The following is a 22,048-nucleotide window of genomic DNA, read 5'->3' as shown; positions in this document are numbered from 1 at the left end:
CCAGGCAGAGCTGGGGCCAGAAGGGAGCTTTCAGGCCATACTGCTCCCTTCCTTGCAAGCGGTGCGCTGCAAGGAGAAGGCCTTTATCTACAACGAGTGCATCGCCTGCTGCCCCGCCTCCTGCCAGCCCCGGGCATCCTGCATGGACAGCGAGATAACCTGTGTGGATGGCTGCTACTGCCCCGACGGTATGCGAGGGGTGGTGTGGGTGCCTGGCAGCCTCTTCCTGGCCTGACACGGATGGGCATGGAGCAAGGGCTCAGAGGATGCTTGTTTGCAGAATGAAGGAAGAATCAAACAATAAGTGAATAAATGAATGAATGGATGGCTTAAGGGAGGCGAGGGTAGGGGCGGAACTGTGGCTCTTCAGAGGTTCATCAGGGTATTTAATTCCATTGGGACTGAGCTTTTTAAGGTGTGTAGATGAGGACAAGTCATTCAGTCATTCATTTATTCATTTATCACACATGCATTTGTTTAAACATTCATCCACATACTGTTTTCATGGTGTATACATTTGCAGCACATCTATAGTGTGCAGCTCACGTCGCTAGGCTGGGGGTTAGGATAAAAAATATAAAGATACAGTCATTGACTTTAGGGATCAAAATCAGGTTGCTGTGATAAGACACTTACACACGTGACTCTAGTCTGAGGCATAATCTGGTGAGGACCAGCTCAGCGGTTCAGACAAGAAGAGATATAGGGATTCATTTCAAGAAGAGAGACTGTCAGGGAAGGCTTCCTGGAGGAGGTGGCACCTAAGCTGGTTCTAGATGCAGTGACAGGCTTTCGAGAGGTGGGGAGGAGAAGCTAGTCAGTATGCATTTTGTTTGGGGTGGGTTGTTCTCTGAGAAAGGTCTGGAAGTGGGGTTATTTGCTCAGAGGGGATTAAGCATTTATACAGGAGAAAGTTTGAAAGTGAGCTGGATGGTGAAAGAGTGTGGATGAGGTGCTGTTTTTCACAGGCCCTGGAGAGCCATGAAAGGGTTGTGAACAAGAATGGAGGTAAGTTAAGTGGGCCTTTGCTGTTACCCTAGGGCTGATCTTCGAGGATGGGGGCTGCGTGGCACCAGCTGAGTGTCCCTGTGAGTTCCACGGGACCCTGTACCCGACTGGTTCTGTGGTGAAAGAAGACTGCAACACCTGGTCCGTGTCCACTGTTGGGGAGAAGGGAAGGGGGAGGTGGTGACTTCTGGGGCTCTCCCTCAGGGCTGCCCCTCCAGGATCTGGGAGCCTGACCACATGGGAGCGCTCACTCAGCATCTCTGAGTCAGGAGATCTCATTATATCCACTCTATGGGTAGAATCTCCATCACCCATTTTAGAGCTGGGAAAATGAGCGCGGGGAGGAGCTCTAAGGACCCTGCAACCCTCTGACGTCTATCCTAGTCCTGGAGGGGTGAGCCCCTGCCCCCCGGTCTCTGTGTTTCAGCACATGCACTGCGGGCAAGTGGCTGTGCAGCACATCTGTCTGCCCAGGTATGTCTGGCCCCATCTTGGACCTTACCCCCTACCAGTCCCACAGCTTTTAGGGCAGGGAAGCTCTGGGGGCCAGGCCTGCTGCTGGCGTGGGGCGGTCACTCAGTTCCATTGGCTCAGCACGCCCCTCTTCACTTCCTCAGAGCTGCTTTGCCTGATTAAGGGGTTTTGCTCCACCCGTTAGGGAGGGTTTTTCATGGGCTCCTTCCTGAGCGTGGGGCGCCTGGACCGAGACTGGTCTCCATGCTCTGGGCCTGGTCTCCTGTCAGAGGGAGATGCTCAGGGCAGGGCTGCATCTCCCTTCAGACAGGCCTGGGGTGGGGGGGTGGGCAGGGCTCCAGACACTGCCCTGATACCTGAGGACAGGTTGCCGTCTCCTCTTCATGCTCAGAGCTGCAGGGCAAGGCACTCCCTGTGGGGCAGCTCCCCTGGGTTAGCTGCCTTTCTCTGCCCCTCAGCCGAGTGTTCAGTGACTGGTGACATCCACTTCACGACCTTTGATGGCCGCCGCTACACGTTCCCTGCCACGTGTCAGTACATCCTCGCCAAGAGCCGCTCCTCGGGCACCTTCACAGTGACACTGCAGAATGCCCCGTGTGGCCTGGTAAGGGCTGGGACTCCAGGCCTGAACCAGCCAGCCACCCCTGGCTGCCGCCCCCTACAGAGGCTGGGGATTTAGGGCAGGGCCTCAGGTCCTTCCACAGCCCACTCATCCTGCCGTCCATTCTTTCTGGGCAGAGCCAGGGGGCAGCAGACTGGGTTCTGGCTCCAGAACATCTGCTAGCTGAGAGTCACTTCCCTGTTCTGGGCCTCATTGTTTTTTATTTTTTTAATTTTATTGGAATATAGCTGATTTACAATGTTGTGTCATTTTCAGGTGTACAGCATAGTGATTCAGGTATACATATACATATATTCATTCTTCTTCAGATTCTTTTCCCATATAGGTTATTACAGAATGTTGAGTAGAGTTCCCTGTGCTGTACAGTAGGTACTTGTTGGTTATCTATTTTATATATAATAGTGTGTGTATGTTAATCCCAAGCTCCTAATTTATCCCTCCCCGCCCCCCACCACATTTCCCCCTTGGTAACCATAAGTTTTCAAAATCTGTGAGTCTGTTGCTGTTTTGTAAATAAGTTCATTTATATCATTTTTTAAAAATTAGATTCTACATATGAGTGATATCACATGATATTTGCCTTTCTCTGTCTGACTTACTTCACCTAGTATGATAATCTCTGGGTCCATCCAGTGTTGCTGCAAATGGCATTATTTCGTTCTTTTTTATGGCTGAGTAATATTCCATTGTATATATGTACCACATCTTCTTTATCCATTCCTCTGTTGATGGACATTTAGGTTGCTTCCATGTCTTGGCTGTTGTGAATAGTGCTGCAATGAACATTGGGGTGCATGTATCTTTTCGAATTATAGTTTTCTCTAGGTATATGCCCAGGAGTAGGATTCCTGGATCATATGGTAGTTCTATTTTTAGTTTTTTTAAGGAAACTCCATACTGTTCTCCATAGTGGTTGTACCAATTTACATTCCCACCAACAGTGTAGGAGGGTTCCCTTTTCTCCCCACACACTCCAGCATTTACTATTTGTGGACTTTTTGATGATGGCCATTTTGACTGGTGTGAGGTGATACCTCATTGTAGTTTTGATTTGCATTTGTCTGATAATTAGTGATATCGAGGACCTTTTCATGTGTTTTTTTGTCCATCTGTATGTCTTCTTTGGAGAAATGTCTATGTAGATCTTCTGCCCATTTTTTGATTGTTTTTTTTTTTTTTTGACAGAGAGCTGCATGAGCTATTTATATATTTTGGAGATTAATCCCTTGTCAGTTGCTTCATTTGCAAATATTTTCTCCCATTGTGTGGGTTGTCTTTTCATTTTGTTTATGGTTTCCTTTGCTGTGCAAAAGCTTTTAAGTTTAATTAGGTCCCATTTGTTTATTTTTGTTTTTGTTTTCATTACTGCAGAAGGTGGATCAAAAAATATATTGCTGCAATTTATGTCAGAGTGTTCTGCCTATGTTTTCCTCTAAGAGTTTTATAGTGTCCAGCCTTACATTTAGGCCTTTGTTCCATTTTAAGTTTATTTTTGTATACGGTGTTAGAGAATGTTCTAATTGCATTCTTTTGCATGTAGCTATCCAGTTTTCCCAGCACCACTTATTGAAAAGACTGTCTTTTCTCCATTGTATATTCTTGCTTCCTTTGTCATAGATTAATTGACCATAGGTGCATAGGTTTATTTCTGGGCTTTCTATCCTGTTCCATTGATCTATATTTCCGTTTTTGCATGAGTACCATACCGTTTTGATTACTGGAGCTTTGTAGTATAGTCTGAAGTCAGGGAGCCTGATTCCTCCAGCTCTGTTTTTCTTTTTTTTAGTTAATTAATTAATTAATTAATTTTTGGCTGTATTAGGTCTTCATTGCTGCACATGGGCTTTCTCTAGTTGTGGCAAGCAGGGGCTACTCTTTGTTGCGGTGTGTGGGCTTCTCATTGCGGTGGCTTCTCTTGTTGTGAAGCATGGGCTCTGGGCACACGGGCTTCAGTAGTTGTGGCACACAGGCTCAGCAGTTGTGGCACATGGGCTTAGTTGCTCCGCGGCATGTGGGATCTTCCTGGAGCAGGGCTCGAAACCGTGTCCCCTGCATCGGCAGGAGGATTCTTAACCACTGTGCCACCAGGTAAATCCCTAGCTCCGTTTTTCTTTCTCAGGGTTGCTCTGGCTATTTGGGTTCTTTTGCGTTTCCATACAAATTTAAAATTTTTTGTTCTAGTTCTGTGAAAAATGCCATTGGTAATTTGATAGGGATTGCACTGAATCTGTAGATTGCCTTGGGTAGTATAGTCATTTTGACAGTATTGATTCTTCCAATCCAAGAACATGGTATATCTTTCCATCTGTTTGCGTCATCTTTGATTTCTTTCATCAGCATCTTATAGCTTTTAGAATACAGGTCTTTTGTCTCCTTAGGTAGGTTTATTCCTAGGTATTTTATTCTTTTTGATGTGATGGTAAAAAAAAAATCTCTAAAATTGGTCTAATTCAACTTAATCTCTGCTTCCTTGGATTGTACCTTCAACATCTCTGTATTCGTTTATTCATTCATTCATTCAGTACATACTGAATATCTGTGTCTTCCAGAAGCTGTGTTGAGTCTTTGGGACTGGGATGAATTAGACCTGGCTCTGCCCTCCTGGACCTTACAGTTTGGTGGGTGAGGCAGACAAGTGACCCCCATAACCTACTATGTTACAGGAGCTGTGACAACATGGACAGTACAGAGTAGATCTCCATGGAGGAACTTTTCCCTGTTATTGTTTCACCCAGATGTCGGGTGGGAGGAGGAGGTGGATCAGGAAAGGCTTCCTAGAGGAGGTGAGCCCTGAGCTGTGTCAACCACTTGTGAACATAACTGAGCAAAAGGCCAACCTGCAGGTCTGGGGTAGATGCGAGCTTGTTTGTCTCTCAGTAGTGACTGCACTGTCCCTGAGCTGACTGTGCTAGCCAAACTCACCAGTCCTGGTCTGGGTGGCACTGAAGCCCCTCCTGGCATAGAGGAGCAGGGGCTCACACCCCTAGCCAGGGGAGCCACCCCCAGTCCCTCCTCCCTGATGGCTTCTGCAGCCCCAGCACTGAGGGCCCTGAGTGTGAGCAGACATCAGCTGGACATGCCCCTCGCTGGCCCTGGGGACCCATGCTGGGCTGTGGACTAGGTGGAGGGCTGGGCTTTCTCCCTCTTTAGGCCTCAGTGACCCCCACCCCTTTCTCTGCCAGAGAATGGCCTGGCCCTGGCCTTGGCTGCTATCTGAGTCAAGAGAATACTTGTCCTCAAAAGTTGGGTCACTCTCATCACATCCTGAGGGTGGCAAAAGGCAAGGCAGACAGACACAGCCCAGCTGGGCTCCTTCCCACTTATGGAGGTCTGGCGTCTTAGAATACCTGAGAGCTGTGGGACCTCAGGGGGTCCCTTACTCAGCCCTCTCTCTAACGTGTCCCTGACTGGCTGGCCAGCCTCAGCCTGAGGTAACCTACTTCAGTGCTGGATGGCGCCTCTTGATAGCCGTTCTTTTTACCACGAGCCGGGTCTCCTCCTTGTGACTTCATCCATGCTGATGGAGGGCCAGCTTTGGGCCAGTCCTGTGCTGGGCACGGTGTGGGTTACACAGATGAATCTGACCTGGTCTTACCTGCCAGGAGCTCACAGCCTGATGTGGGAGGTCAGTCACGTCCTCAGGTCGGTTGCTTCAGTATGAGATACAACACCATCAGTAAGAGGGGAGTTCTGTGAAGGAAGAAATACCCCTATGGGGTAGAAGAAAGGAAGAGGGAAAGCCTCATGGCAGAGGTGGCATTTGAGCTGAGTGACCTAAAAAGTGGGCCTGGAAAGAGAAACAGAAATAAAATATATATATTTGAGGATGGGGAGGAAGGGCAATCCAGGAGGATTAGAGCACATGAGAAAGGCAGTGAGGTTGGAATGTTCTAGAATGCATTAACACAGAAGCAGAAGGACTTGGCAACTGGCTGACTGTGGCTGGTAAAGTTAGGGGGGATGTGGGAGAGAAGCAGGAAAAGTCAAAGAGGAAGCTGTGACTTCAGTCTGGATGAACAGAATGGGGTGGGGTGAGGACAGTAACAGAGAGGATGATGAAAAATACTTGCACAGTGCTAGGAACTTCAATCACTTTTGCGTACAGCATCTAGTTTAAGGCTCAAAATACCCCCACGTGGTAGTTATTATTATTATTCCTATTTTAAATATGATGAGACAAGCTTACAGAGGCTTGGGGCATTTCTGACAACCCACACCAGCAGGAGGAAGAGCTGAGCCCGATCCAAGGCTGGATGTTGTCCAGAAGGCCTGTCACAACCTATTATTAACATCTTATGTTAATTACAAATAATGAGCCAGTATGGATACATCAGTAACTAAAGCCATACCTTATTCAGATTTCCTTAGTTTTTTACCTAATGTCATTTTTCTGTTCTAGGATACTACATTACATTTAGTCATCACATCTCCTTAGGCTCTTCTTGACTGTTATAGTTTCTCAGACTTCATTTTTGATGACCTTGAAAGTTTTGAGGAATACTGGTCACTTACTTTGTAGAATGCCCCTCTTTTGGAATTTGTATGATGTTTTCTTCATGGTTAGAGTGGGGTTGTGGGTTTTGGGGAGGAAGATCGGAGGTAAGGTGTCATTTTCATCACATCTTACCAAGGGTACACACTATCAACATGGTTTATTATTGTTGATATTGACCTTGATCATCTAGCTGAGGTAGTGTTTGCCACCGAGAAGTTATTCTTTTTTCCCCCTTTCCATACTGTTCTTCTCTTTGGAAGAAAAGTCATTATGTTCAGCCCACACTTGAAGAATGGGGAGTTATGCTCCCCTCCTTGAAGGCACAGAAGTTACGCAAGTTTTTCTGCAGATTCGTTTTTTTCTCCCTGATATATTTATTCAGTCATTTATATCAGCATGCGCTCGTGGATATTTATTTTATAAGTTGGTTTATAATCCAATACTTTTTTATTTTGTTACTCAGATTGTTCAGCTTTGGCCATTGGGCAGTCTTTCATGTGGCTCCTGTGTCCCTTTGACACACCTCCATCACTCTGTGTGTGTGTACGTACTTCCTTAACCTTTCGGCCCTACAACATGTACCAGGCTCATCTCGTATATTTCCTGTCCCAGTCCTAGAATCAGCCATTTCTGCAAAAATATTACCAGGCTTTCTTGGTTCCTCTTATTAGAGAATGGTGTCAGAAACCAAGACCTGGGCACGCACTAGCTATGCTCATCGCTACTGGGGTATCATTTCTTTTAGGCCATTTCAGCTGACAGAGAAAGGAAATACATGAATAACCCATGCATATCCTTGTCTAACCAACATATATACACATATTGATAAATATTTCTATAAATAACCATTTGTTATGTGCTAATCAGGAGTTCATACTCATGTTCCAACTCTAAGGTACTGCCATATGGATCATTCTAGCCTCCTCCCCTTGCTTATCTCTAAACACCCACTCCAACACTAAGAAACCTGGCTTCCATTATTCACCTATTCATTTACCTAACTGTTCAATTCCAGTATACATGTAGAAGAGTATCAGAATTATTATCCTGTATCTCCATGGGAAATAACTTTATCAAGTAGAGTGCAGTGCTTAGGCACAATTCCTTTTGCTCTTAGTCTTACAAACTCCATTTATTTCCAAAGTAACTTAGGTCAACAGCTTTCCCCAAAACCCCTTTAGTGAGGTTGTTTCATATATTTGTAATATATTAGATTCTTCTGTCACAGTGTGCATTCCATTCTGGGATCCCCTGACCTCCTACATGATTTTTTTAAATTGCACACATTAGCGTTCACTCTTTATGCTGTAAAGTTCTGTGGCTTTGACAAATGCAACCCCAAAGTATTTCATGCACTTTTCTTATATGTATCCAATAGGGAGGACCAACCACATGTTGTATCTCTATTTTGCAGAGGAGAGAACAGAGGTTTGTAGAAGTGCGTTCTTTAGGGTCTTATGGCTTTCAGTGACATCAGGATTTGAACCTAAGACTGACTAAAGGTGCAGGCTTTCTTCCTGCACCAGTGACATGTCCAGGGGGGACCAGAGGATAAGTGGGTTTGACAAAGAAGGTGATGTTTTAGGCACGATGATTTTGAGCTGTTTCAGGGATTGTCCCCTTGGGCAGAAACTTAAAAGAAAGGTCATAACTGGTTGTACAAGTCTTTCTGAAAAGTTTCAAGCTCTGATCAGTTCATTTCAGTGCTCGATTGTATTACTTTCCTGTTACACTTTCTCTGACTGTCTTTGAAGTTAGGATAAAGTCCAAAAATATTACAAAGCTCTGCCTAAGCTGGCCCCTACCTACCTCTTGAACCTTAAACTACTTTGCCCAGTGGGCTCTGACCCCTCTGGTCTTCTTTTACATCCTTGAATACAGTAAAAGTCTTCCTGTCAGGTATTTTGTACAGGTTGTTCCTTCTGCCTAGATGTCTTCCCCATTGCCTTCTTCCATTACCCAGACAGCTTCTATGCATCCTTCTGATCTCAGCTCAAATGGCTCTTGAGCTTTTTTCCCATGCCTCAGTTTTCTGATCTGCAAAATGGAGTTGTTAGTAGTACTTACTGAGTAGGATTGCTATGATGATTAGGTGGGTAAATATGTTAAAAAATATATCAGAATGGTACTTGAACATAACTCTAAAGTTAGATGTTATTATTATGTTATAATAATATTGTAGTATAACTGTTATATTATTGTTATGATTATTTTTACATTACTATTATCATTCCCTAGGATGACCTTTCCTATCTCTACAGGCTAAGTCTCATTCCCTCACTATATGCTTTCCTAGTACCCTACACCTCTTTTCAGCACTGATCACAATAATAATTAACTAACTTTGTAGTTACTTATTTAATGTCTGTATCCCACACTAATATCTATTCTTCTTGAGGGCAGGGACTATATCATTTTCATCATGTATGACTGTGTGACCATCTTCTGTGGAAGGGAGGTATGAATGGGCCCAATGTGTACTACCCATTTCAGAGATGAGAACCTGAGGCCTAGAGAATATTAGCTCATTTCCTGCCTGCTTATGAGTGGAGCTTGATACTCTGCAAGATGTGACACATAGAAAGAGCTACATAAACACCCATAAAAGAATGAAATTAAAGTCCTGGATTGCAGTCAAGTGGGGAGGCCAGTGTTTCTGGGGCTGGACTTTGGGTCATCTGGAGTCCATCTCTGCTCTGTGTCATAGCCTGAGGGTTGACTATCATTTTTATTTGTATTATCCCAGTTCTGCCACTAACCTTCTCCAGTCTGTGCCTCTGCCTTCCCATTCCCCAGATGAAAGCATTTGGTTAGAGGACCCCTAATGTCCTTTGGGCCTCTGTCACTGTGGGGAGGCTTCCCCTAGCCTCAGACTGTGCTGAAATCCCTGCCTTTGGAGGGCTCTGTTGGGACCAGCAGGCAAGACAGACTAACTATGCCCCTTTGGCCTTCTTTTCTCTCTAGAACCAGGATGGAGTCTGTGTCCAGTCAGTGTCAGTGATTCTGCATCAGGACCCTCGGAGGCAGGTGACCCTGACCCAAGCAGGGGATGTTCTTCTGTTTGACCAGTACAAGGTCACCCCACCCTACACAGACGGTACGGCCCTGGTGGATGAGAGCTAGCTGAGAGGTGGCGGCCTAGGCTCTTCTGGCCAAAGGCACTGCCACACGGGCAACAGCTCACATTCTAATACTGGGTGAATCAGGCCAGGGGGACACCTTGGTCCCAGGAACATGGACTCTGGACTTATAAAATTGTCTTTGTCCCCATCCCAACATGACAGTGGGCTTCATGGCAGTATGGTGGCTTCTCCTAACATTAGGATATTAATGGAGCTGTCTTCCATCCCTACTCTCACTATCTATTAATTAATTATTATCCTTTTTGATTTCACAAGGTATTTGTGATAGCTCGTAGGAAGCACATCTAACAAAAATGGCAAAACTACTAATAAAATGGCACCAGAAAAAAATTAAAAAAGAAAAAAGGATAAGGGCTCAAGATTGAGAAGAGGGGAGATGCCAGAGTGTAAAGAGCCCTGCCCCCCCCCAAAAAGGCAAGCCATAAAATGTAAAATTCACTACAACTGAATCTAAAAATTGCTACAACTGAATCTGAAATCATATTGTAAGCTTCCTGGTAGTCACTGTGGAAAAAAAAATGGGTAGTTACAGAATTCTCCTTTTCTAGAGAAGGAAACACACCACTTACTTAGGGAGGCAAAGCTTTAATTGGCACTCGATGCTAGAAGAAATTTCTCAGCGGGAGCTGCCATGGTAGGTTATTCCTGGGTCCTGACTTCATCACTGAATAGGTTTTTCTCAAGGCCCTCCAAACCAACCCTCAGGCAGAGCCTCACTGTGTGTGAAGACTGGGCTGGGTATGGGGGTCAGCGTGGGCCATGCAGGTGGTGGCGGTGGATGGGGTGATACTGTCTGAACCTTCTACATCCCCGCTCCGGTTCTGTGCCCAGACGCCTTTGAAATCCGGAGGCTCTCGTCCGTGTTCCTGCGCGTGAGGACCAACGTGGGTGTGCGGGTGCTCTATGACCACGAAGGACCGCGGCTGTACCTGCAGGTGGACCAGCGATGGGTAGAGGACACTGTGGGCCTCTGCGGCACCTTCAACGGCAACACGCAGGACGACTTCCTGTACGTGCCCTGACCCGGAACTGGAAGGCGAGGGGCAGGCAGGCCCCTTAAGCAGACCCCTTAAGAGTGTGTCCGGGCTGGCGCTGCCTGGGAACATTTCTCCCGGGCTGCTGTTCCCAACGCTTACACTGTTCCCAACGTGCACCATTGATTATTTAGTCCTCTACATTTAAATTTAAGTGTGTTTCTTTAAAGCAGTGGTTCACAGTCTTTCTTCGCCAAAGAATCATCCCGGGAGCTTGTTAAAATGCTGATTCCTGGGTCCCACTCCTCAAGAATCTGATTTAGGGTACTGCCCGGGAATCTAATTTTTAATAAGCACCTCTGTGATTCTAGGCTGTGAGGTCTAGAGAGATACCTTGAGAAATACTGTTTTACAGTGAGTTCTTAAAATGGGTGGACCTTAGGCTGAGTTTGATTTGGCTCACGGTTTTGTCTGTTTTAACTGGTTGTGAACACTTTTAGATGAGTGTGAGCCCCCAGTAAACCAATGATGCCAAAACCCTTGCTTTCTATCCCACCAGGCCATTTTAACTCACCTTTCCTGCCTGGTGCTTGTGGTTTGCATCCTGTGAGCCTCCCAGTATTCTGGGGAGGGCTATTTCCCATGGACTGACAGAGAGTTGAGAGAAAGTCTATCTAGGCATGGACACAGTTTAGGAATTTGAGAGAAGACGAGAGTCAGACCTTCCAGAAGGGAGAACAAAGGGTTGATGTTGACGGCTGAAGATTCTGGCCAGTCCTTCAAGTTACATGCGTTGGGTGATGCAGAAGGAAACATGAGAGGCTTTCTTCCGACAGAAATGAGAATTTGTTTGGAAAAGCAAGAACAGGAAAAACCTGAGAGCTTTTCCATGCATGTTCGTTTTAAAGTGTAGCATCCTACTCTGCCTTGCCTGGTGGAGCTGACGTTAGGGCAGCTGGTTAGAATGGTGAGGGCAGACCTTGTTTAGTGTGGGCTGCTTGCCATGCTGCTAACTGTGAACTCTGGGTGGCAATACTGCTCTGTGTGACTTGAGTGTTCTCACTGCTCTGGAGCAATAATGTGCCTGTGGTGGGCGCCAGGCAGAACCTGCCCCTCATGGTCACTATGATCTCTCTCCATTCTACCATCTACACCCAGTTCGGTGACCTTTGGAGACTGGTGTTGTCTAGGAAACATGCTTCTCCCCTTCCCCCCTTTATTGCCCCTCATGTGACTCTTTCCCACCTGGAAAGAGAGGGAGGGCAAAGGAGTTTGGGGGGACTGCCCTTGGGGAAGGGAAGAGGAAGTCAATGTGGTGAAGTTTGGTTGATGGTGTCCCTGTTTATCTCTTTCTGACATGAAGAACTGGGGTGGGTGGTGAGGGTGGGACAGTGTGTGGCCCCAAGCCCATTTGGAGCCTGTTGAATGGGATGTGTGTGTGTATGCACGCACATTTGTAATTGTCTGTGTTTGTGTCTGTGTAGATCCCCTTGGCTGTTTGCGTGTCTGGCATATATTTGTGTTCTGTGTGTGTGTGCGTGTGTGTACATGAGCAGGTGGATGGTTACCTGGGTGTATGCTGTACGTTCACTTGGGTGCACGTGGGCCAGTGTGTGAATGTGGCTCTGCCGTGGCTGCAGGTCCCCAGTGGGTGTGCCTGAGAGCACCCCACAACTCTTTGGCAATTCCTGGAAAACACTGTCCGCCTGCTTCCCGCTGGTCTCTGGCTCCCCGCTGGACCCCTGTGATGTGCACCTGCAAGCCGGTGAGGTGATCGGGGAGGGGGAGGGAGGATGGGTGTGACTGGTTTGAGAGAGATGAGATGGGAACCTGGGCATGAGGATGTTGACCACATCGGGTAGGAGTGATCAGAAAGGAGAAGGTACGGGGAGGGGACTGGGCTTCCCTTCTGGTGAGGGGCAGGCAGAAGGGAACCTCGCGTCCTATCCCTGTCACCTACACACACATTTGTACCAGCTCCCCCATCCCAGGGCAAAAGTCCGATGCCTCACAGTGGCCCCACCAGGCCCTATGCTCTCCTCCCATCCCCCTTATCTCACCTCCTCCCCCACCCACTCCCACCCTCCCCCTTCCTCCAGCTGCACTGGCCTCCTTGCTCTCTTCCTACACAGCCTGGTCCTTCTCCTCTCCAGGTCTTTGCACTTGCTGTTCCCTTCACCTGGAATGTTTTTCCCTCAAAAACACATGCCTCACTCTCTCACCTCTTTCGAGTTTTTGGTCAAACGTCTTTCCACTGAGGGCTTTGGACCACTGGGTTTAAAATCACAATTTCCCTCCCGCCCCAACTTGCAATCCCCATTCTCCTTCCTAGCTTTCTCTCTCTCCTTAGATTCTTCCCCTTTAATTTACTATGTAAGTTGTCTAGTGATGGTCTCCTCCAACCAAAATGTCTGCTGTATGAGGGCAGGGACTTTTGTCTGTTTCATTCACTCCCTTGACTCCTTCTGGCATATGGATTCATGCCTGGCATGAGGAATGCATTGCACGAGTGCCTGTGCACGCGCACACACATACACACGCACTCCCGTGTACAGAGTCCCCTGAGCTGTGGGGAAGGAGGGAGGGAGAGACTGGGGCCTGGGGCACCAGGAAAACCAGACCTCTGACCCTCTGACCCCGCCCCCCGCGTTTGTCTGTCTCCAGCCTCCTATGCCCTGCAGTCCTGCAGCGTGCTCACTGGGGAGCTGTTTGCGCCCTGCTCTGCGTACCTGAGCCCAGTGCCCTACTTTGAGCAGTGCCGCCAGGATACCTGCCGCTGTGGACAGCCCTGCCTGTGTGCCACGCTAGCCCACTATGCCCGCCTGTGCCAGCGCCATGGGCTCCCTGTCGACTTCCGTGCCCACCTGCCAGCCTGTGGTGAGCGCCCCACGTTTGTGTGCCCATGTGAGGACAGCTGGAGGAGCCGGAGCTCCAGATCTGAGTGTCCACCTGCCCCCCTGAACTCTCCCCTGGGACGTCCTACAGTCTCCTCCAGCCTAACACCCACTCCTCTCAAACTGCTTCTCCTCCTATGCTCTCCATCTCTGCTGAGGGCCCCCATCCATGGATTACCCAGGCCTGACACCTGGGGCATGTGTCACCTCCAGTCCACCTCCAAGTCCTGTAAATCTGGTCAACTGCAAATTCAGCCGGTTCTCACCACCACCACTGCCACCATCCTAGTCACAGCTACCTAGCAGGTGTCTCTATAGCCTCTTCTCATTGCAGCCAGAGTGAACTTTCTAAAGATCACTGGCTGTGTGGCCCTCAGGTTTGAGTGCACACGTGGCTCAATGGGCCTGGGCTGGCCCGTACCCACCCCCACTCCCACCCCAGGCCACACACCTCTCCATGTCTTAGTCATCTCTGTGCCCCCAGCCCCAGCACAGGTCCCCACTCTCAGTAAGCTTTTAGCAAATGTTTGTTGAATAAATGGAAAAGGCACAGTATAGTAAGTCCCCTACTTATGAATGAGTTCCGTTCCTAGAGCACGTTCGTAAGTTCAGTTTGTTCATAAGTCAAACAAAGTTAGCCTAGGTACCCAACTAACACAATCAGCTGTATAGTACTGTACTATAATCAGTTTATAATATGTTCGCATCTTTAAAAGTTCATAACTCAAAGGTTCGTATGTAGGCGGCTTACTATACTGGGAGTCAGGAGGCCTGAGTTTTATTCCAGCCATGCAGGTAACTTTCTGTGTGTCTGTGACAAGGCCCTGCCCGTCTCTGAGTCAAAGTTTCTCCAGAGCTGGTTGGACAGGACCACATTAGAATCATCATGGGAACTTTTAAAAAATGCACCTATCTGAGCCATATCCAGTATCAATTAAAACAATATATTTGGCAGTGAGGGGCAGGGGTCAGCATTTTTAAAAGCTCCCAGGTGGCTTTGATGTGCAGCCGGGGTGAGAACAACTGGGCTTGGCAGTCTAGGTGGCTCTACTGGCCCTGACAGACTGCGGGAGACCCCAGGGGAGTGGGATGGTGTCCAGATGAGGAGAGGGCAACCCTGAGTCTTGGACAAAGGGCCCTGAGAGGCTGCTGGAGGGAGCACAATTGATCTTCATAACCCATGGAAGCGAGAGAGGCAGAAGTGTGTGTGTATTTACAAACTTGTGCATGTGTGTCTGTGGGTGAGTGCAGGGCTGTCAGGCGGCAGTGATTTCCACTCCTTCCCCAGTATCACTACCTAAGAGGAACGCCCTGCAGTGAAAAGGAAATACCAGTGGCAGGGTCCAGGCTGAACTTGGGAGGTGCGACCCACCTCTATGGCTCTGCCATTCTGGTGTAGTGGGAGGCAGACTGGGTTCAAATCTCAGCTGTGACCTTGACCTGCTGTGTGACCTTGGACAAATGTCTTAACTTCTCTGGTTCTCAGTTCTCCTCTTTATGATGATGACTCCACCCCACACAGTTGTAAGTAAGAGAGAAACAAAGCACAGTTACATTCCTCACTACAGCGCTGTCCTGTGAGGCTACCAAGGAGTACAGCCCCTGTGTGGCTCCGTGTGGACAAACCTGCCAGGACCTAGCCGGCCCTGAGGCCTGTGGAGTTGATGGTGGCGGCGACCTCAGCGGGGATGAGTGTGTGGAGGGCTGTGCCTGCCCACCAGACACCTATCTGGACACCCAGGCTGACCTCTGTGTTCCCAGGTGAGCAGGCTGGCTTGAGCTCTGTGTCAGGTGGTGATGAGGCTGGGGGTCTCCAGAGCATAGGAAACTGGGGTGCCTGACTGGGCCTCTCATGTCCCTACTTCATCTCACAATCTCAGGGCAGAGCTTGGAGGGTAAGCTGGGTCAGTGGTCGGGTGGGCTTCCTCCTCTAGACACCTCTCCCCCTTCCTGGGCCTCTCTTCTCAGCTCTGGCTCTCCAGAGCAACCCCGCAGAGCCAACAGGGTCTCTGCCCTCATCTCTCCTCTCCTTCCACAAATCTTTACTGACCTAGTATGTTCCAGACATTTCTAGGCTCTGGGAATTCAGCAACGAACAAAACAGAGCCCTGCCCTCACAGAGCTCACATTCTGGGTGGTGAGACAGATAATAAGCAAATAAGCAGATCCTTAATGGATCTGGTGGTAACAAGAGCTATAAAGCCAAATACAGCAGAGTGAGAACAGAGGGTCCTTGGGCAGGGAAGGGTTACTGTTATGTCATATGAAGTGAGCATGGGAGGAAGGCCTTTCTGATGAGGTGACATTTGAGCGGAGATTTGAGTGAAGAGTGCACCAGGCGGAGGGACACAAGGGGAAGGCCCTGAGACCTGCCTGTGGGCGTTCTCGGTGTGGCTAGAGGGCAGAGTTGGGGGAGAGGTGGGAGGTGGTGACCTCACCTCACAGGATCCTGGGGCTGACTGGCAAGGTCCTTGTTCCCCTCCAGGCCTATTTCTCCATCAGTAAAATGGTATCACATTCAACTGAACAATGGGGGGGCTGGAGAGAAGCCCCTTTAGGGGGCATATTTGATTCACTCACTCAGAGGCCTTTTGTAGCTACAGTCCTCCCTTGAGATCCAGATGTGTGCCCTGCCCCGACCCCTTGAGTTTGAGTATTGCCAGGGAAGGGAGCCTCTGAGGGTTATATGGGGGTGGAGGAGGGTTTAGAGAGGGAGAAGGTGGTGAGAAGCACTGGGGCTGGATGAGTTCAGAATCCCTTCCAGCCCTCCACTGCTCTGCTTCAAGGCCTGCACTTGGCCGTAGCCGGCAGGTGCCATGGGAGGTATATGAGAAGGCAACACAGTCTTTGGCCTCAGATGACCTACAAAGAGGAGCCTGCAGAGACGGTAGCATAAGGTTCTCCACCTTATGCTAGAAAGGTGACGTATTTGGAGGGCCTAACCTGGTGTTCACAGTATTTTAACAACCTGTGTGGTATAGGCACTGAGCCATCAGAACAGATGGTGGGTCTGAATGCCCCTGGCTGGCTGAGGGGTGGGGTCCCTGTCCTTGGCTGTCCCTGCCCCGGCTCCTGAGCTGGCCCACCTTTCTCTGTTCCTGGCTTTATAGGAACCAGTGCTCCTGCCACTTCCAAGGAATGGATTATCCCCCTGGAGACAGTGACATCCCGTCTCTAGGCCACTGGTGAGCTCCCTAGACAGCAGCATTATTATCTTCTCTTTATTATTATTATTATTATTATTTTTAATCTTAGTCTGGCTGCGCCGCAGGGCATGCAGGAACTTCCCAGACCTGGGATCGAACCCGCGCCCCCTGCAGTGGAAGCGCGGAGTCTTAACCACTGGACCACCAGGGAAGTCCTATTATCCTCTCTTTAAATGGAAGTTGCTGACTAAAGAAAATTCAGCAGTGCAAAACTTTCCATGAAGCGACACCCACCCTCCCCCTCTGCACAGGGAGCCAGGGACAGAAGTGGGCATGTCCTTCTGAATCCTGCAGTAACCTGAGTGCAGTAACTTGAGGTCTCCGGGCCCTGCAGTGACTGGGTGGGCTGATCCCAGTGCCTCTCTCTCTCTCTGCAGCCACTGCAAAGATGGGGTCATGAGCTGTGGTAGCAGAGCCCCAGGTAAGGGTGACAGGGAGGGTGGGGCCTCCTTCATGGTAGTGGGGTTTTGGAGAGGGGCGTGGAGAGCTCGAGGACAGACCAGGACAGGGACACCCCACCCCAGGTCTTGTGCCACACCGAGCCTTCTGTGTTCTTTGCCCTCTCGGGAAAGGTTCCAGCTTGGAGGGTGGCATTGTGAAATCCTGTCCCAACCTCAGCCCCACTCAAGTGGCTGTCCCTCCTGCTTCTCGAGAAGATGCTGAGACTCCATCTCCCTCTGGACAGTCCCTTGACCTCCCCTGGGTCCTGGATTTCCTCTGTCTGAACCATCACGTGTCTACTGAGGCTGACTTTGTGTCCAGTGTGGGATGTGGGATCACAGCAGTGGGGAGGATAGGCTGAGCCTTTGAGACGCTCACAGGCAGTAGAGATGGGGGCATCAGGGTGGCACACTGGTGCATCAGCCTGTGAGGGCCTTGGAGGTGGTAGGGAAAGGAGGCTGGAGCCTTCAGGGAGGACCTCCCGGGGTGGATAATGCCACTAAGTATGGAGATTGGCACAGAGGAGATCAGAGAATAATCATATGGCAGGTGGCAAAGAGCAGGGCCTCCAAACTCAGGTAGCCCTGGGTTCAAATCCTGCCCAGCACTCACTACCTGTGCAGCCCTGGGTAACTCACTTCACCTCTCTGAACCTTCACTTCCTCTTTTGTATATAACCTAGATTCCTATGTTCTCCCCACGTTTCGTGTATGTCCCTGAGAGTGTTTTTCTTTTTGTTGTTTCTGGCTTCAGGTTTCTGCCCTTTAGGAATTTTATTTCATCTCCTGTAGCTATCCCTTTCTCTCTGTTCCATCCCAGGGTGGGCGTAGAACTCAGACCCCCTTTATTGATTTTCCTAAAAAAGATTGCTCACATGGTATAAGTGTATATGGCCAACGTGACTGAAGGCTCTGGGAGAGAGAGTGTGTATGTCACAGAAATACAGGTAAATGGGAAGTTGACTTCCATGTTGTTAAAAGTCCCCTGGCCACCCTGCCACACTGCATGGCTATCGTCTTTCTGGCTCCTCTTCTGGTCCCTCTGGGGCACTTCCTCTCACCTTATCATGCCTTTGAAAGCAGAACTGACTTCTCTCCATTATATGGGAAAATAGGGGATAGTAATACCTCACAGAGTTGTTGCAGGATTGAATAAGAAAATGCACACGAAGGGCCTGGAACAGTACCTGGTGGAAAGGACACGTCCAGTAATTGGTACTGGTGGTGGTTGTCCTATTGTAGGACAGCACATACCCCTCCCGCCCACTGTGATGTGCACTTGGGAACCCAAGGAATGCTTCAGGGGCAGCAAGGGCATGAGAAAGCATCAGAGCCCCATCTCTGCCTGCATCCTCCAGATGCTGGTCCCCAGGTCTCCCTGGCCCCCCTGCCGCCCAGGAACCCACCCTAGGCCCAGGTGTTCCAAGCATCCTGCTGAGTGTCCAGGCCCTTGCCAGCACCACCCTCTCCTATTCCAGCTGCTGCCTGTCCAGAAGGCCAGGTCTTCGTGAACTGCAGTGACCTGCACACTGACCCTGAGCTGAGCAGAGAGAGGACGTGTGAGCAGCAGCTGCTGAACCTGAGCCTGAGCATGCCAGCCCGTGGCCCCTGCCTCTCAGGATGCGCCTGTCCCCAAGGGTATGTATCTGTGTTGCCATGGGTTACCACTCCCAAAGGCTGGCAGAACCAGAGACCATAACGTGGAGTGAGGGACAGGGAAAACCTCACACAGCCTTGCAGGGAGGCACCAGCCCACAGCTGGCTAGTGACAGTGTAATGACTAGCAAGAATCTGAGAAAGAGCAGGAGGGTGGGGAGCCAAGCCGGAGGGGGCCCACCTGCCTCTGCTTCTCACCAGCATGTGGCCTTGGACAAGGAAGGGGCCTAGCTCCTTTGAGGCTCAGCTTTTCATCTGTAAAATGGGGATAATAATAATTCCTACCACCTCAAGAGACTGTTGGAGGATTAAATGAGGTGCCAAGCACTGGGTGGGTGCCGGGCATACCCTAGAGGCCTCATGGGCTGAAGACTATGAGAGAGGAAACCCGTGTTTAGCTCTCAACCTTCATCCCTGCAAAATTCTGACCAGGTGGAGGGCTCAGGCCCCTGTAATACTTGAAAAAGAAAGGCCCCACCCTGTGGAAGTAGTCTCCCTCCTGGGTGCCCGAGATGCTGCCATCACAGCTGGGTGGTCTGCATGAGCTGAGTTTTGTAGGTCGCCTCATTGATGCTCTGCATGCCGAGGTGGCTGCAGGGGCCCAGCACGCCGCTCTGCCAGTTCTCGTTCCTGATGCTGGTCTTGCTTCAGGTCTAGGCTGAGAAGACAGTTGACCACCTCGTCCCATGACTTGGCAGCACTGGGCTGTGTCCTCAGCCTGTGCAGACAACAGGGCTAAACTGGGAGTCCCAGCCCAGGCCTGGCAGCCAAAGGACGTGAGAAGGGGGTTAGAGCTTCTAGGGTGGGAAAGGGAGGGAATAGTCTGTTGGAGTTTTGCTGTTTATAAAACACCTTGATATAACGATCTCCTTCAATCTCAGAGCATCCTTGGGAGAAAGGAGGGGAGGATCATTATTCCCATTTTGCAGATGAAGAAACTGAGGCCAAGGGTGGGGTGCAGGGAAGTGGTCTGCCCAGAGATTCATGACTCAAACCCAACTCTGCTTACTGCAAACCCTGCCCTTTGGCCAGAGCCTGCTGGCTCTGTGAGGCCTGGAGTCTGGTCCCCTACGCAGAGGTCATGATGTGGTTTATGAGGCTGCCCTTTCCCAGGCAAGGGCATCCACAAGGGACCCCTGTGAGGTTTGGAGAACTCGCACAGGACCCTAGGCCCAAGACTCTGCATTTCTAACAAGCTCCCAGGGGTTGCTGATGCTGCTGGTCTAGGAGCCACACTTTGAGTAGCAAGGTTCTAAAGCAATGTCCAACATTAGGGATTAGTTTAACTCAGAAGATCCCAAAGCCAGAGTGGAGCTCCCTTTTCCATCCCCAGGCTCCAAAGGGTAGGATAGGATGTGAAGATGTCTAAGGGCTCGGTGACTTTTGACAAGTTACATGACCACTTGGGCCACAGTTTTCTTGTCTGTGAGGCCCGGCTGGCTGTTTGCAGGACCAGTCTGAGCAGGACAGTACCTGAATCCTCTTCCTCTGCTTCTGGCCTCCCAAAGTTCAATCCAGGTCCTAGCGCTGTGCCAAGAGCATCCACAGCCCAGAGGACTTAATGTTTGTCACTAGCTGTGTGATGTCGGACAAGTCACTTAATGTTTATGAGCCTGAGTTTGCTCACCTGTGAATTGAGGACAGTAACACCTACAGTGCAGGATTCTTGTGAGATTTAAAGAAGACAGCGGCTGCAAGGAGCCGGGCACAGTAAGTGCTCCAGAGAAACTTGTTCTCTTCCCCTTCTTAGTGTTGAACCCCCATCACCTCTTGGGGTATTTGCCCTAGTGGCTCACGTGCTGTATCAAATGCCCTATGAGGAGCTTACACACACTCCATAGGGGCTTGTCAAAGGGAAATTGTTGCAGTCTCGACTTTTAAAGGAAGGACAGGCATTTCCTTCCATAGTGGAACATCCTCTTGGGAGCTGGGTTAGGGCTCCCAGTGATATACCTAACAAGCCCTGCCTGGGGCCCTCTGGGCCTCCAGTACCTGTGCCCCTCCCCATGGTGTTTCTTAGAATCTCTGGGTGTGTGTAATCCTCCTGGGCCACTGCAGGGATCTGGGGCTGTCTGTGCTGCTCCAAGTTCCTTTGCATGTTGGTGCTGAGCCCAGGGCTCTGGGGCCACTAAGTAGTGTAGCACAGTGGTTAGGAGCACGAACTCTGGAGTCAGGCTTGAGTTCTGATTACACCACTTACTGGGTGAGTCAGTTAACTTCCCTGAGGCTCAGTTTCCTCACCTGTAAAATGGCACAGAATAAGCACTCTATGTGGGTGATGGCATTGTCTTCCTTCACCTGGATCCCATGCATGTGCAAATGCTCCCTGAGGGGGGTCTGGAACAAGAGGGACCCTTAACAGTTAAGGAGAGGGTGCTCCGCAAATTGAGGGCACCTTGGAGACAGAGGCCAGAGCTTCTCTCTGCATGCTCCTGTCTGTGGTGGGCACACAGAAGGTGCTAGGGATGCAGGCAGGTCTGCAAAAGGCCAGGAGGGAGCAGTGGATGGTAGGCGGCAGGAAAGGTCCCTTCGCCGGGTGGATGGTGGGGGCCAGGGGAGGGCCTGGGGGTGAAGATGGAAGGCGGTGAGCCAGCCCATCACTGGTTTCTGATGCAATTATGGAGAAAGGAAGGGTAAGAAACCAATATTTATTGTGTATCTACTAAGTGCTAGGCAGTGTGCCCAGGTCTATAATTAAATTCTCGTAATGACCTTGGGAAGAAGGCGTCATCCCCGTTTTACACATGAAAAACTGGAGGCTTAGAAAGGTTAAGTGGCTTCAGGTAGCGCACTGTGGATTAAGCACATGCTTTTAAATTATTTTCCTGCTTCCTCTGACAATCGCGATGAAATGTTAGTAATGGAGTAAAAAAATGTATAAATCACCAGGGACAAAGGGAGCAGGGATGGAATGACAGTGGCATGAGATGGGTCAATAGTTTTTGAAGAAGGAACGAGGGTGGCTATGTAGAAACTGACGTTGCAAAGCAGAGGATGACAGCTGATGCTTGTAGAGAAGGAAGGCCAAGGAGAAACAGCCTACATGGTGTTGACGGCTTGAGGAACAGGAGGCTCCAGGAATCTCAGAAAGAGGGGTGGTGGGAGCAAGACAGGAGGATGAGGTGCAAGTCTGGGT

The 22,048-nt window shown here is 49.5% G+C and overlaps 1 protein-coding gene across 1 annotated transcript in view; it reads left to right on the top strand.

The window, feature by feature from the left end:
* Positions 1–22,048, top strand: part of OTOG (otogelin) — a gene marked incomplete at both ends in the record, with an annotated part of 86,081 nt that overhangs the window by 13,257 nt on the left and 50,776 nt on the right. The window contains 12 exons of the mRNA XM_081239583.1: positions 60–188; positions 1,041–1,149; positions 1,436–1,482; positions 1,941–2,086; positions 9,564–9,696; positions 10,574–10,751; positions 12,357–12,481; positions 13,381–13,593; positions 15,179–15,371; positions 16,721–16,795; positions 17,194–17,237; positions 18,735–18,894. Coding sequence (XP_081095709.1) covers positions 60–188; positions 1,041–1,149; positions 1,436–1,482; positions 1,941–2,086; positions 9,564–9,696; positions 10,574–10,751; positions 12,357–12,481; positions 13,381–13,593; positions 15,179–15,371; positions 16,721–16,795; positions 17,194–17,237; positions 18,735–18,894 — 1,552 coding nt within the window. The remainder of the gene's footprint in view (positions 1–59; positions 189–1,040; positions 1,150–1,435; positions 1,483–1,940; positions 2,087–9,563; positions 9,697–10,573; positions 10,752–12,356; positions 12,482–13,380; positions 13,594–15,178; positions 15,372–16,720; positions 16,796–17,193; positions 17,238–18,734; positions 18,895–22,048) is intronic.

Source organism: Mesoplodon bidens, assembly GCF_964165515.1.
Source record: "Mesoplodon bidens genome assembly, chromosome: 7".
In the NCBI taxonomy this organism is placed as follows: Eukaryota; Metazoa; Chordata; class Mammalia; order Artiodactyla; family Ziphiidae; genus Mesoplodon; species Mesoplodon bidens.
The sequence above is the reverse complement of the archived record's forward strand: the minus strand, read 5'-3'. Positions and strand labels throughout refer to the sequence as shown.